We start from the raw sequence: 15,815 nt of genomic DNA on the forward strand, positions 1-15,815 counted from the left end.
TTCACTTATATGATCATAAATATCTATAGCAGGGGCCATCTTCTATTTCATTTGTATCTATCTCGCCTCATTGCTCTAGGAAATAGGATTCTACCCACAGCTGAAACTTTACAGATGTGATCATTTGATTTGGTCATAAATATATCCTACCACCAAACCTATATATTTAACCATTACCAACCATTCTTTTGTACATGATATATACATATATACATGTATATATGTATGTATGTGTGTATATATATATATATACACACACACATACGCAAACACATATACACATTCTATCTATCTATCTACACATACATATAAGTGCACATTCATACCTCTCCCTCAAAGCTACTAGGTATGAAAACTTTGACTCTATCTATACAGTGATAAGGGTACAGAGGCTGCTGGAAACGATGATGATAACTAACATTAATTTAGTGTCTACTATGTGCCAAGCAGTATAAAAAGTTGCTTCACATAAACTTTGTCACTTAGCATTTATAACAATCCTTGCAAGATGTCTCACTCAAGAAACTGCTTTCCTCACTATATTACAGAAACAAATATTAAACACATACAACTCGACGGCCAACAAAAGAACAAACATTAATCATGTGGATCCACTAAATTCTGCTGCTGTCAGCTTAATGTAATTTCTCCTGACTTGATTTCTAGCAATGCTCATTGATTCATACATTCATTCAACTAATATTTATTGATTGCCTATTTCATGCCAGGCTTAGGTTCTGGAGATAGACCAGTTGGACAAGACGAAGTCCTTGCCTTCAAAGAGTTTACATCCTAGTGGGTATATGGACAGTAAAAAACTATCTATCTAATAATATATTAGGCTATGATAAGTGCCTTAAAAAAAAAAACAAAGCAGGGCAAAGGGCTAGAAAGTGAAGGGGGAGGTCAGTGGGAGGCTGAAGCTCTTGTGGAGAGAAAGGGTGGTCAGGAAGGCCTCTGTGGAGAGGATGTCTGAAAATAGCCCAGATGAAGTGTGACGATGTGCCACGTGCAGATCTGAAGGAAGAACATCACAGGCACAAGAACAAGGCACGAGTTTCACACTTGCCCAAACCAGCTGAGCTATCACACCTGCTCCCTGATTGACCACATTTGGACAAGCAGACAAGCAATAAGCCCTCCCTTTCTCTGCTCCACTCTCCTCGAATCATCTCCCTGCCTCTTTAATGATTCCTTACCAGAGTCATAGGAACCCCATCTGATTGACATTAGGATGGGAACCCCATTCACTCTGAGGACATTAGTCACAGCCTCTTGCCTCATCCCCTTTCACACAGGGACTCTGAAAGTCCTGTTTGCCTGTTCCACGTACATCTCTCCTAAGATATGACAGGTACCTATTTTAGAAGTCCCTGCTCTTTGGTTCCCCACTAGCCTTGACTCTTAGGAGGGATCAAGTAAAGGGAATTGTACAGCTCTCTGTTAACTTATGGATGCAGACTGCAGTCTAAGAACCTTCATAACCCCTACAGACTTATGCGTATTTCCCTCTGCTCACTGGGTCATTATTAAACTCTCAATTGGCCTGAGGGACCCAGTGCACCAAAGAGGAAAGGACATGGCCCTGAGGTTAGATAGAACCAGGCTCCAGCCTAGGGACTTCTTGCCATAGTGGTTCTACTTTGTTGGGCAAGCTTCTTCATTTCTATGAACTGCAGTTTCTGCATCTGCAAATGTCTCTTCCCTTCTCTTGTGTATAAGTTGAAAAAAAGGAGGGGTCTTCTTTTCTCTAGTATTCAACTTAATTCAAGAACATCCATTAAGATCTGACTGTGCACAAGACTCAGGACAAGGCATTGAAGATTCCAAGATGAATTCCACCCTCTGAACCGAAATATAAACAACAGAGTGGGGAGGCTTTTTGCCTTTCCAGGCACCAGAATTGAGGCCACAACAGCATTAATTACTTATTTCAAACGGTCAGGTAAACAAAAGGTGTTGGCAGCTCAGCCAAGGAGAAAGATGTGAGATTCTAGGCTGTGTCTCTAACGCAAACATGAAAACTGGCAAATCTCTGGTTAGCGTGGCCAATTTAGATGCCAAGCAGAATAAATTAGTGTTGATTTGTTTAGTGGCATTCCCCTGGCTGAAACACCCAGTGAAGGTGGAACCTTGACCTGCTTAGAGTCCCAGATGGTAGGAGAGTCTACAGGGGATCTTCTCTGAGCAGTGTACCATTCTTGGGCTCACATTTTTGCTCATCTGTTCTGATCTTTTTCCGTTTTTCCAGAAAGGGCCATCGTGGTTAAAATCCAGGGTTATTTTGATGCATGGCAAGCTCTCCTTCTCAAACCAGACATCTTCTTTAAGATTTCTTGGCTATGCAGAAAGTATGAAAAGTCTGTGTAAGTAACATATTTTGGAATATTTATTGCTGAGATTGGATTGATCTGTGTTGTGTCTTAGTTATTGCTGGCCTCTTCAGCAAGCTTTCTCCTCTCCAGACCGCAAGGGAGCTGTTAAGTTGCCGGTGAAACACTTCTTACAGCAATTTGGCAGCATGTGGCCAGACCACAGAGGAAAGGAAGACTTTGGCCCAGGGCAGTTTTCCCCTAGGAGGCTGAGAGCTCCATCTCTGGAACTAGGACACTGCTGTGTATTTTGAGTTGAAGAGAAGGGTTGGCTGAACCTATCCTTATCATTAGTCAAAATTCTCTTTGCATGTCTGGAAAAATGGAAACATAAATCATTTTATTGTTGTGTTGCTTCTGAATGAATTTAACTTAATTCAATTTGTCAGAATTGACAGTAGTTGCAAGAGAATTTTTTCATGATGAACATTTTTTAAGACGTGTTGTTTGTTTAGTTATGCATCTTATATCTTGGGGGATCCTAAAACTGTCATTAAATGGCTTTGCTTTGGTGTCAGACTAGTCTAGCAGAAGACTAGACAAATGCCCAATGGCCTATTGGATAATCAGTGGGTTTTTAGAGTGTAAGTTTCCAGCCACTGTACTTGCCACCTCTAACCGCCAGTGGAAAGCACAGGGGATCTAAAGGTAGACAGACCTGGTTTGTATCCTATCTCTACCACTTAGTAACCAAATGTCCTTGGGAAGTTCTTCAAAGTAAAATATAACATCCCCTCCGTGGTGGCAATACAGGTTAATGAGATCCTCTGTGAAGGGCAATCAGCACAAAGCATGACACATAGTAGGCAGTAAACATGTTAGTTTTCCCCACCCCTCTGTTCATATCTTTCCCAGATGTCCCTGACTACCTTAAATTCTCCATCTCTACAATTTCCCAAAGTTGTCTGAAGAGCTACCTTCCTCCTGTCTGCGTGTTGAAGTTCAGTAGTACTAGTTCCAGGTAGTAGCTTGATGTTGCTTCAAGCAGATGATGAGTATTAGGTGGATGACTTGGACACCTGGTCCTTTACACATTTCTCTTTGTTTCTACCGGAGCTTATTGTGACTTGAATCGATAAGATAAATGGTTCATCTCTTCACTGCTGTCAGAATTTGTGGTCGTCTCAAGAGTCTCATTGGTCCGCAGTTAAACTTGGTCATTAGATTAGCTTCTGTATGGTCAGCAGGCCCATAGAAACTTACTGCATGAGACTGTATAACAGTTTCTCTTTGGTTTCTTTAAAATTATCTTAGCAACTTTCCTCTCTCTGTAACATTTGCCAATGGTTAGTGAACTAGGTAATACCTCCTATGACCTAAAGCAGTAAAGACCTAGAGAAATTCTTTTGCAATACCCTTGCAATGTGCCAATACTTTTTTGTTAAGGTATGAATGACATTTAAAATTATACTAGTTTTGGTTGTACAACATGATTCAATATTTGTATCAATATATTCTGAAAAATGATCATCACAAAAGTCTAGTTAACATCTGTCACCATACATAGTTACAAAACTTTTTCTTGTGATGACAACTTTTAAGATCTTAGCAACTTTCAAATATGCAACACAATATTATGAACTATTGTCACCATACTGTACATTACATCCCCATGACTTATTATTAAAGCCAGAAGTTTGTACCTTTTGATAATCCCCATCACCAATTTCGCTCCCACCCCCAACTTCTTGCCTTGGTAAACAACAATCTGTTCCATGTATCTATGATCCTGCACTTTTTTAAAGATTCCACATGTAAGTGAGAAAGATTCCACATACAAGTGAGAAAGACAGTATGCATCTTTCTCTATCATGCCAATACTTTAAAAAATATATTGGATTTAGCCTTTCGGTAACAGTTTTTAACCTTTAACTATAGGTTACAGCCTTGATTTTGCTACCAGTACCTAGACATGTTGGCTAACTCCGGTTCCTTAATATGAAGTGTAATGTATATGTAATTTATGGATATTTGCAAAGAATTAAGTATAAATTCAGTTATTCATGAGAACTAATGGCTTCAATTTAAATAGATTGTTTTATTTAAACAAATGGCAAATGAATCCATTTTTTTAGCTGTCTTAACTGAGTACAAGTAGATTATATTTTTACTTTTATTTCCAGCAAGGATTTGAAAGATGCCATGGAAATTCTGATAGAAGAAAAAAGACAGAGGATTTCAACAGCAGAGAAACTGGAAGACTGTATGGATTTTGCCACTGAGTTGATTTTTGCCGAGGTACAGACCTGCACTAATCATAATTCCCACACAACATACATGTATGACTGTGTATAGGTGTCTTAAAATTTCCTCTTGTTAATTGTTGCATGTTTCTGTTTTTAAATATTTGGTTTAGTATTTCTTTTTTTTTTTAATTTATTTATTTATGGCTATGTTGGGTCTTCGTTTCTGGGCGAGGGCTCTCTCTAGCTGTGGCAAGCAGGGGCCACTCTTCATCACGGTGCGCGGGCCTCTCACTATCGCGGCCTCTTGTTGCGGAGCACAGGCTCCAAACACACAGGCTCAGTAATTGTGCCTCACGGGCCCAGTTGCTCCACGGCATGTGGGATCTTCCCAGACCGGGGCTCGAACCCGTGGCCCCTGCATTGGCAGGCAGATTCTCAACCACTGCGCCACCAGGGAAGCCCTTGGTTTAGTATTTCTATAATGCCCAACCCAAACTGCCCACTATCAGACAATCAGATTAGACTGAACTTTAAGATTTAAATTTCTCTGTGACTGCACAATATAAAATATGAAAACAGGGGAGTGCAAAGACACTAAATACATAAATGTCTAAATTGTTCAGATTTGAGCTCAAGATTATTAATGAAAATGTCCATTGTCAATTCCAGAGACTTGTTATTTCTGTAATTTCATTTTGTTGAGGTCTGTTGATCCTTGAGTGCCACCCGCCCTCCTGTTTTGAACCTTTCACTTTTCCAATGTTTCTCCTCATTTCAATTGTTCAGAAACGTGGTGACCTGACAAAAGAGAATGTGGACCAGTGCATACTGGAAATGCTGATCGCAGCGCCAGACACCATGTCCGTCTCTGTGTTCTTCATGCTGTTTCTCATTGCAAAGCACCCCCAGGTTGAAGAGGCAATAATGAAGGAAATCCAGACTGTTGTTGGTAAGAATTTATCAAGCAAACAAAAGAGATTAGAAAACAATTCCTTCTGAATATCAGCTTCTAGGTCCTAAAAATCTTATGTCAAAATCTTTATTAGAATCACCCAGAGAACAATAGAGCAGTTCACTGTGTCATATTTTCATTATGCCAGACAGGTTTCTGTGTTTTTCTGATATAAAAAAACACACGCTCATTGAAAAAATTCAAATAATAGATGTATAAGGCAGAAAGTAGTATCTCCTGATCCCTTCCACTCTCCTTCCCATTCCCCAGGGGGAAACACTGTTAATATTTTGATGTGTATTCTTCAAGGTCTTTTTTGATGGGCACATAAACACATATATGCGGGGTTTTTTTAACGTCTTTATTGGAGTATAATTGCTTTACAATGGTGTGTTAGTTTCTGCTTTATAACAAAGTGAATCAGTTATACATATACATATGTTCCCATCTCTTCCCTCTTGTGTCTCCCTCCCACCCTCCCGATCCCACCCCTCTAGATGGTCACAGACCACTGAGCTGATCTCCCTGTGCTATGCAGCTGATTCCCACTAGCTATCTATTTTACGTTTGGTAGTGTATATATGTCCATGCCACTCTGTCACAGCTTACCCTTCCCCCTCCCCATATCCTCAAGTCCATTCTCTAGTAGGTCTATGTCTTTATTCCCATCTTACCCCTAGGTTCTTCATGACCTTTTTTTTTCTTTCCTTAGATTCCATATATATGTGTTAGCATATGGTATTTGTTTTTCTCTTTCTGACTTTTCACTCTGTATGACAGACTCTAGGTCCATCCACCTCACTACAAATAACTCAATTTTGTTTCTTTTTATGGCTGAGTAATATTCCATTGTATATATGTGCCACATCTTCTTTATCCATTCATCTGTTGATGGACACTTAGGTTGCTTCCATGTCCTGGCTACTGTAAATAGAGTTGCAATGAACATTTCGGTACATGACTCTTTGGTGGGAATGTAAATTGATACAGCCACTATGGAGAACAGTATGGAGGTCCCTTAAAAAACTAAAAATAGAATTACCATACGACCCAGCAATCCCACTACTGGGCATATACCCTGAGAAAACCATAATTCAAAAAGAGTTATATGCGGTTTTATTTGTGTTTTAAAAAACACAGGATCATCCACAAGGATTTGCTACCTTATCAGTGACAAAAGGCTTTTTTCACCCAGGGAAATGGCTATCATTTTTTGCAGTGTTTCTGGGTTTCAAGCAGCCCGTTCTTCCAGGTGGTGGCAGAGGGAGGAGGAAAGGGTGATGATAGCAGAGGCAGGGGAGCGATCAGTTTCCCTCCCCCACCCTCTCCTCCTCTGCAGGAGAGACTCCAGCTCTCTGCTCAGCTCTTCCCCACTCTGTCCCCTCCCTGCTCTGCCATTGCTTCAGCATCACTCTGCCACTGCTTTGGATATCCCCACCCTTCCCTGGAGACACTGCCACGTTCAGAAGAAGTCAGAATTGCTTTCTGGAGAAAACAGAATGCCTTATTTGGAGTGTGCTTCACATAAGTAATCTCTTTAGGAACACATTTCAGACATATGCGAAGAGGTATCAGTAATGATATAGATTTTTCTTTCTTGACTTTACAGAATCCCTGGGAAACAACCTATTTTGCTGTATAAAGGCATCATATTATTAAAAAATTTTTATCTTATTTATCTTTAAAACCATTTGAGTGCTGCTTGAAATAGATGACAAGGGGAAATTTCATACACGGATTAAATATGTGAAAGGGTTCTGCAGATGCGTTGCCATAGAAGGGCCACTGCCTGGGAAGGTAGATAGCAAGGAGTCAGAATGACATCTGGGTTTCAAATTCTGGAATGTTTTCTCAAGCACCCTTTTCAGATTATGGGTCCTGTGCCAGGTGCAGGGGCACCGTGGTGAACAAGCCAGTGCCACCCCTGCAGTCCTAGGGCTCTCAGTCTCGTGAGAAAAAGAGAATTCAAGAAACAAGCTCAGTGGAGTGAGAGTCACAGAATGATGGGGGTATAGGCAACACAGGGGAAACTGCTCTTGAGATCATAAACCTTTAATACAATTTCCTTGAGAGGTGAAAAGTGCTTGTGCCCCACGATGTTCCCTTGATGCTTCAACAGACCTCTGCACAGATGGAAAGTCCAAACAACCACTAGCACACGTGTACGTGTTCCCTCTAGACCTGCATGCCTGGTGTTACCTGCTCCATCATCTACCCTCTACCTCCCCACCCCAGATAAACACAGCCCATTAAACTCTTAAGTGTACAGAGAGCAGTATGTGAGGGGCTGGGTGGTTAGAGTTCTCTAAGTGAGACCACTCCTGAATAACATAGTTGCACAGGAGACAGAGCTGCCTCAGGACCCTGGGTTGATTCTGATTCTGCAGAAGTGATACCCCATTTGAGGGTGCTTTGAAGTTTTGCCAATTCTGAGAGTAATCTGAACCTCTCTGACAAGTGTGAGGCCAAGCTGAGACGAGGGATCCGCCAATCCCCAGTTCACCCAGGGCTGATCTGAGGCACCCCTTTTGTTGTGGTGGGGAGAGGGGGTTCTTGCCACACTACCACACCAGGTTGTTCTTGATGAGGTGAGGAGGAGAGACTATCCGTGATACTTTCTGACAAATGACTGCACAGGATACCAGAAGAGAAAATTTCTTTGAACCTGATTAAACTCACCATCTCACTTTGACTAGAGAAGGAATGAACGTCTTCTAGAATTTAGAGTAGGGGACAAAACTCAAGAACCACAGAGGCGGCAGATAAATAAATGTTTGAAGCAGTTTGGGTATGTCTACATGATACTGCAGAGCCATGTGGGAATGTAGGTCCCGTTTTACCTTTTCTATTTTTCTAGAAATTTAGACTTTAATATGAAAAGCCCAGGTGTTAAGATAATTGACTTCAAATCTGAATATTCATAAGACACTCTGTGGACCAAACATAACATATTTAATGCAGGTTGCTGGTTTATATTAGAATTATAGATATTAATTTTTTTTCAACCAAGAGCAAACTGTTCTATGGAAAGCGCAGTATTTTTAATACCAATCGTATATTAAAGCTAACATGAGTTTTTTTTTTTTATCTTCTTCTACAGGTGAAAGAGACATAAGGATTGATGATATGCAAAAACTAAAAGTGGTAGAAAGCTTTATTTATGAGAGCATGCGGTACCAGCCTGTCGTGGACCTGGTCATGCGCAAAGCCTTAGAGGATGATGTCATCGATGGCTACCCAGTGAAAAAGGGGACTAACATTATCCTGAATATTGGAAGAATGCATAGACTTGAGTTTTTCCCCAAGCCCAATGAATTTACTCTTGAAAACTTTGCCAGGAATGTAAGAGCCCTTCCTTAAAACTGAGTGTGCCACTCTTGAAAATGTCACCTCTTAAGTGCTCTCTGTTTCTGTGTTTTCACTGGATATATTTCATTCTATTTACTCATTCTCTTCACACCTCACCAGGAAAACACATTTCCCCTAGCTTGGAACACGACCACCATGTCTGTCCTCAAGCCAAGGAGGCTGGCTCTCCAGCTCTCAGAAATGTCTTCATGGAGGCCACACAATAGGTCAAAAGATGAATAATTCAGGCCCTTAATTTGCTTAAAATGAGGCAAATTTTCTTTAACCAACCCATTTAAACTTAACTTTTCCATTTAAACTTATCACCTTGTCACCATGTAGATTCAGCCGTAGCATCATCTAAGTCAAGGAAATCCACTTCTGCTTCAGATGGAAATCAAGTGAGAAGAAAAGATTTGGTTTTTGCAGTGGGCCTTTGGTTTCTCAAATGGCCCCACAAGCACTAGGCCTCATTCTATATAAGACTTTGTAATTACAAGAGCCTCAGCTGCTTCTTTTTCTGTAACTGAGGTGTACTGGAGATTCTGCCTCCATTATGTCAATTCTAGGCAATGATTTTTTTAACCTGAATTATCCAGATAGTTCCCTCTGTGTCCCCTTTTTCCATCTGCATATGGAAATATGATCTTAGTAAAATCAGCTATCTAATTCATTCCATTTCTAGATAAGCAACCCACACCATGTTGGCAATTGGTCAAAAATAACTTACTGAGCGTGTATTAAGTGTCAGGCACTATGTGAATCCAAATGGGGACAAGACAGGCAGAGGTGTCCCATTAAATATTTGTATAACTAAATATATTCAGATCCTTGGCACTAATATACAGGGAATCCACACCTTTGCCTAAATTTGTCCTTGTCATCATGTTATATGCCCTGGCACAAAAACAATCTTTGCCTCAATGACTGGCAGAACAGCAGTAAAGCCATGGTCTTCCCACAGAGCTAGTTGAGTATTTACATGAAAAGCAAAACAGGGGATTGTTTGAAGTTGTGTCCGTATCACAAAGGGTGAATCAAACTGGAGGGAGAAAGAGGCTTATCTGAGTTATAGTCATTCCTCTCCGTGAAGGAGCAGTATGGCCAAGTCGCCGAAACCGAGCATTCTGACTCACAGTGTTTTCAGGGTGAATCAAACAGATATGCATGACTCTAGCCTTTACTTCTCGGGCTAATTGTCTGATCATTTTCCTAGGTTCCTTACAGGTACTTTCAGCCATTTGGCTTTGGGCCCCGGGCCTGTGCGGGAAAATACATTGCCATGGTGATGATGAAGGTCACCCTGGTCACACTTCTGAGAAGCTTCCACGTGCAGACACTGCAAGGTCGATGTGTTGAAAAGATGCAGAAGAAAAATGACTTATCCTTGCACCCAGATGAGACCAGCGACCTGCTAGGAATGATTTTCATCCCAAGAAATTCAGACAAGTGCCTCGACCACTAAAAAAGTTTGGTCAGTCCCTGCCCTGGAGCACTTCTCAACAGTATTTCACATGGAAACCACCCACCTTTGCCAGGTAGTCCTCCTCCCATGAACAGCTGTGGCCTCTGGCCTTTTATACACTTACCTCCTGTGGGGTGTTAGCGAGCCGGGAGACGCCGGTCATCTGAGCGCATCCAAACCAGAAACCAGACTGCAGGAGAAAATACGGAGGCCAAGATTTGTGCAGGAAACTGCAGCCCTAAAGGTCTGTTCCACAAAACATGCTTTGGGAAAGACAAGCCATCAGCAAGACTCACACTCGACTCCTCACTGTCCTGCCCTGAGATGGGAGCTTTGTAATGACAGGGGCAGAAGCACTCAAGTCAATTACAAAGGCCAGGCCAACACTGGGTACCTAGGGCTAAACACACCCACTAGTGTGAATAAAGGGCTTTTGATTTTGTTTTCGGTGGGTTGGGGACCGCAATATTCACACCTTTGGAGAAATGCTTACAAGTTCAGCATGTGACTTTTCCTATGAATTATATTCAATTAACTCTTGTTTATCCACATGTGATTTGTCTGTGGCAAAAGTTAAATTGAAGACTACCCTTTCCCAGTCTCTCAATTTATTCCTCAGCCACTTACCTCTGATACAATAGGTGTAGATTCAGGTAATACAAAGTAACTTATTAACAGCCTGAGTAAAATATATAATTAGTACCATTTATCTGCTGTAGGAAAAAAAATTCACACAATGCATTTCAAATTAAAATAAAATTCCTTTTTTCATGTTTGCATTGTTGCTTAGCTCCAGGAGTACAGTAACTAAGAAATAACTTCAGGTAATGGCATCTATTAATTCTTACCACAGCTTCAGTGATTTGGCGGAGGGAAGTCTCTGAATCTATATCTAATTCTACAACACAGTGAGTTCAAACTTCTAAGGAGTGCTCCTCATATACCATAATCCTTCTCCCTCAACATTTCTCCCCCTCTCTTTCTTTCCATGACCCCAAAAGCCAAAAGCAACAGATCAGTAGAGAACATGGCTAGGGTAGAACCCCTGCAATCACATTTTATCCTACCTCAGATTTAACAGTTACCTTAGAGATCTAACATTTATCTAGTTTATTGGATCACTATATAGCCTTGGAAAAATGCACACCTTGGAATTTTCTGTCCAGGGCGAATCAAGTAGATGAGTGAAATTTCCAAATACTACTTTCCTTGTGTTATACTGATATCACTATAAGAGTGTATCTGCTGAATGCCACTTAAAAACTAAAAAACTAAACTCATTTACAAACATGTAAATGTTTTTCATTGAGTCAACTTGAATATTCTTCTTATCCTGCTGCTTTGCAATAGGGCAACAGCTGAGTATAAAATGAGAGTGCAAACTCCTGAGAGTGGGAGGTCTTTTCTTTCTTTTGGAATCCACGCCCGTCCCCCATTCTTTCTCCCCATATTTACTTTCAAGATCAACACTGAATTGACACTCTGGCTCAGAGATATTCTAACTGACCCAGAAACTAAGTAAAGGGGAAGCAGGTATCCTAAGAATTCAAGGATGGGCATTAGTAAAGAAGCAAATATTTGAAATTGGAATTATCTGGATCATCTATATGATGTAAACATATGTGAAAATATATCTGTGTATCTGGATATGTCTGTAGTCAGGTCTAGATGAGTATCCAAACAATTCAGATCCCTGAAAGAAAAGCAAGGATTTTAGACTTAGTGTGTCTTCGTTAATTCACTTGGTGATTATTAACAAACAGTTTACTTTGTCCTTGGCTGGAGCTGCACAGTAGAGAAAAACAGACTTTGGACCAGTGTACTTCATCCATCTAATTCCCTTGAACATCTACTGTATTTAATGTGCATATATGTAGCCAAGGCCACAGTCTGTCTATACAGTCAAAGTGAATTGGAAGGTGGATATAGCTGTATATAGATAAATGCAGATACAAAAATATGCTAGGAGAAAACAGGGGTGGGGGGGGGAAGGGGAGAGGGAAAGTACTAGTTTGCATGATCTAAGCAAACTCTCCCAGAAACAAATTATCTGGGCAATTGTTCAACTTGTCACTCTGTTTGCCCTGTATTGACAAACCTCATATGTTTGTACAGGCTTAAGGAATTTGGAATATCATTGACTTTTCAGTGGGCTGATGAACATATATTTGAAAATTCTGTTTTCTCTTCAAAATTTTGCCTCATTGTTAAATACTTAATTGTCACTCTGAATGTGCTGTGTATTCTGTTTTCACCAGCTCTCAAAGAACTAGGATGTATAAATTATTAGTGAAATGAATGCATATGAGGGCTCTATCATTTTCAAATTGTGAGAACAACTGTAGTCTCCTGCCTTTGGATGTTCTAGAAACCCCCTTCTGCCTTCATTGACATCTTACTCCTCCCTCCCACAAGTGGAAAATCATCTCATTCAGAAAGATCCCACATAATGGGAAATGCCAGTTGGAAGTTGTCACTTTTTATTTCTAAGCAGCACCCCTAACCATTCATGGTGCTAATATTCCATAGAAGTGTGTGGCATTGACCCACTGGAAAGAATGTTAGCTGGGCCCTCCTCAATCTCCTGTATTAGTTGGTCTCTGGGACTGAATCTCTCACCTGTATTTGCAAAAAGACTTGCTAAATTAAACTTTGTCAACGTAAGGAGTTGAATGTAATTTGCAGTACTTTCAGTTGGACTTAGCTCAAAAAGCAAAGTCAAGAGCTGAACCCTCCATGGCTCAAGGCAAACAAGATATCACTCATTCCCTTATTGCAGCTTTTAGCAGGTTTTGGCTTACATTTAGGGAGTCACTGCCATACCCTGTTTCCACCAGGTCAACAGACAAAAGGAGTACATTTAGATAAGGCAACCTGGTCATCAAGCCCCGCCCATTAGGTGTACCTGCCTCTTTCTCTTCCACCAAGAAAGCATTTCAAAGTACAAGTCAAAATTATTATAAGAATATAAGTAAAAGAATTACTGCAAAAATAACCTTAAATCTACTCTAATTATAAGCCAAAGCAAATGATTCACAAACCTTAGTATTTTAATTTATTAATAAAACATTTCTTATAACAAAGTTCTTAAGTTATGAGACATGGAAGTTCAGCCTGTGGCCCAGATGATTTTTAAAGTTCCTTTCAGCTCAACGACTCTGTAAATAAGGAGGCGGTGAAGACTTGAATCTGGGCTCAGCCATTTCTTAAATGTATGCTTTGGTCAAACTGTTTAGTCTTTTATACCTCACTTTTCTCATCAATCCAATGGGGATAATAAATTCTTCATAAGGTTGACGTGGCGATTACAAGGGATAAATTTATGTGAGCTCTCAGCACAGTGTCTTGTATAGGGCAACCTCTCAGTAAGCCTTGGGCCTGAAAATGATGATGCTCAGTAATTAGGCTGATCATGACACCCTGAAACCTCTTTTCATGCAGTGGAGGGAGCAGAAGATGTGCCAGATGCTTCAACATTACGATCCCATTTTAAGCTTCATGACAACTCTCACATTAGTATGACTGCCCCAGGAAGCCCCACATTGTTGATGACAAGACAGAGGCCCAGGGATTTGGGGAGACTTGCCCTCAAGGACCCAGCCAGTAAAGGAACTGGATTCTAGTCCATTTCTCATCCCAAAGTCTTGGCCCCTCCATCATGCCACCTCTTTGCAGCAGGACTCACTGCTGGAAGGCTGAGGAGTGTAGTCCCAGGTTCCTGGCTCTCCCCCAGGTGGTGTTGGGTAAACCCCTTTCAAGCCTTGCTCATTCCTTGCCTCATTACCCAAGGAATCTAAGTCAGGAAGTACTTTAGTTACTTCGTCCAGAAAATCTGGATGATTCTACTTGCCTTCCCCACTTCCATGCATGTTTGGAGGCTCTTTCTCAAGAGAGGTAGTGCACGGGAAAGTGCTGTAAAACTTCACTTAGTGTAAGGTGGTAGTATTAACGTGTGGATTCCATCAGCTGCCTCAACTGGAAGTTATCAGATTCCATTAAGCTATTACCTAACCACTAGGAACACTTCTAGTTTTGCACAATTTCAATTCATGTCAGATGTGGTACTGCATGAAAAAATTAGACAGTGGAGAAAAAAGTAGTAATTTACTATAAACACACAGGAGGCAAACCAGACCTCATGATGGCCATAAAATTCTCTCCATTTAGGCCAAACTGACAAGTTCTAAGAAGCCCATTGTGATGGAGACAGCTGTTAGGCAATCTCTTCTTTTGGCAAGGATGTCGGCTATGAATGAAATAGTCAGTCTCTCATCTGGTTATTTCCAAATGGCCAGGTGTTTGGCATGGAGGAGACCCAGCCAGACACAGGCACGGAGGCTTCCTCTTCTAGCCTAGTGCAGCTTGGATGGATGAGGTGAGAACACTTCACTTTTCTGCCTCTTTCCCATTCCAGTTTATTGTGACATGTGTTCATTCTTTCAGACCAAGAAAAACAATAGTAACTGTACTTACTTCCTTATTATATTAAGTCCTTTACATAATCATTTCATTTAATTCTCTCAACAATACTGTGAGGCAGGTACACCTCCATTTTACAGATAAATTCTGCCCTTCCATCCATTTATATTCCTTTGCTACCTGCTTCATAGAGTTTATCAAACCTACCCACACAAACCCCAACACACAGGCTTGGTGTCTCAAGTTCTCTTATCAAAACCTGCCCCCCCCGATTTTTTTCTTGATCTGCTAAACTTATCTACCCATGTTATAAAGCATAGCTAATATTCAAAATGTTTTCCTCCCTTCCAACATAGGTTTTTGTTTTTCCAAGGCATTGCCTGAAAGAATTATAAGCACCAGGAAGCAGGGCGTGTGGAAGGAGAGGAGGGAGGAGAGGAGGTGTTGCCTTCCAGATACCCCTAAAATAATAGCACCTACTTCACCCGCACATGAAGCTGGTGCTACCTATACAGTGGTGTCTAGAAGAGTGAGGCACCTATGATCAGGCCAACTGTAAACAGAGCCTGTGGGAGAAAAGGACCACGTCTCACCCAAAGGCCTTGAAGTTCAATGTTCTAAAATACAGTGCCACCCAAACCAAAGTCATCCATGAGCTGGATCAGGCTCACTAGTACCTCCTTTCCCAGTGGAAATTAACACTTTCCCTAGACACCAACACTTTCGTTCAGGCAAGCTTACCACCTTCCCCAAACACAGCTGGCTGCTTTTACTACTCATAGTGCTCTAGAAACAACCAAAAACAGGCAAATAGAAATCAACTGTCACTTTGGAGAAATCCCTGCCCGTGATGATGCAGGTGTGGGTGATATTTCTTTGTGTGTTGTTTTTGAGGCAAGTGTGAAGGGGAAAGAATTGTTATAAATGGTTAATGTGCCACAACTAATAGCTTTCCATCTCTGAGGGCTTACCATGGACCATGACATTTACGGTCTCTAACATTAAACCCTTTCAGATCCATCATTTCATTTGTACCCCTATGCACCCATTCACCCGAACACTAAGTAAGGAAG

The 15,815-nt window shown here is 41.0% G+C and overlaps 1 protein-coding gene across 1 annotated transcript in view; it reads left to right on the forward strand.

The window, feature by feature from the left end:
• The window catches only part of CYP19A1 (cytochrome P450 family 19 subfamily A member 1), a 32,743-nt gene extending 22,026 nt beyond the window's left edge, over positions 1 to 10,717 (forward strand). The window contains exons 5-9 of the mRNA XM_022566434.2: positions 2,252 to 2,366; positions 4,496 to 4,610; positions 5,345 to 5,507; positions 8,611 to 8,852; positions 10,075 to 10,717. Of these exons, the coding sequence (XP_022422142.1) occupies positions 2,252 to 2,366; positions 4,496 to 4,610; positions 5,345 to 5,507; positions 8,611 to 8,852; positions 10,075 to 10,323 (884 nt within the window). The 3' untranslated portion in view covers positions 10,324 to 10,717. The remainder of the gene's footprint in view (positions 1 to 2,251; positions 2,367 to 4,495; positions 4,611 to 5,344; positions 5,508 to 8,610; positions 8,853 to 10,074) is intronic.
• The last annotated feature ends 5,098 nt before the right edge of the window (positions 10,718 to 15,815 follow it).

Source organism: Delphinapterus leucas, chromosome 2, assembly GCF_059928025.1.
Source record: "Delphinapterus leucas isolate spDelLeu-1000000601 "Yukka" chromosome 2, BTC_Dleu_Yukka2, whole genome shotgun sequence".
NCBI classification, from domain to species: domain Eukaryota; kingdom Metazoa; phylum Chordata; class Mammalia; order Artiodactyla; family Monodontidae; genus Delphinapterus; species Delphinapterus leucas.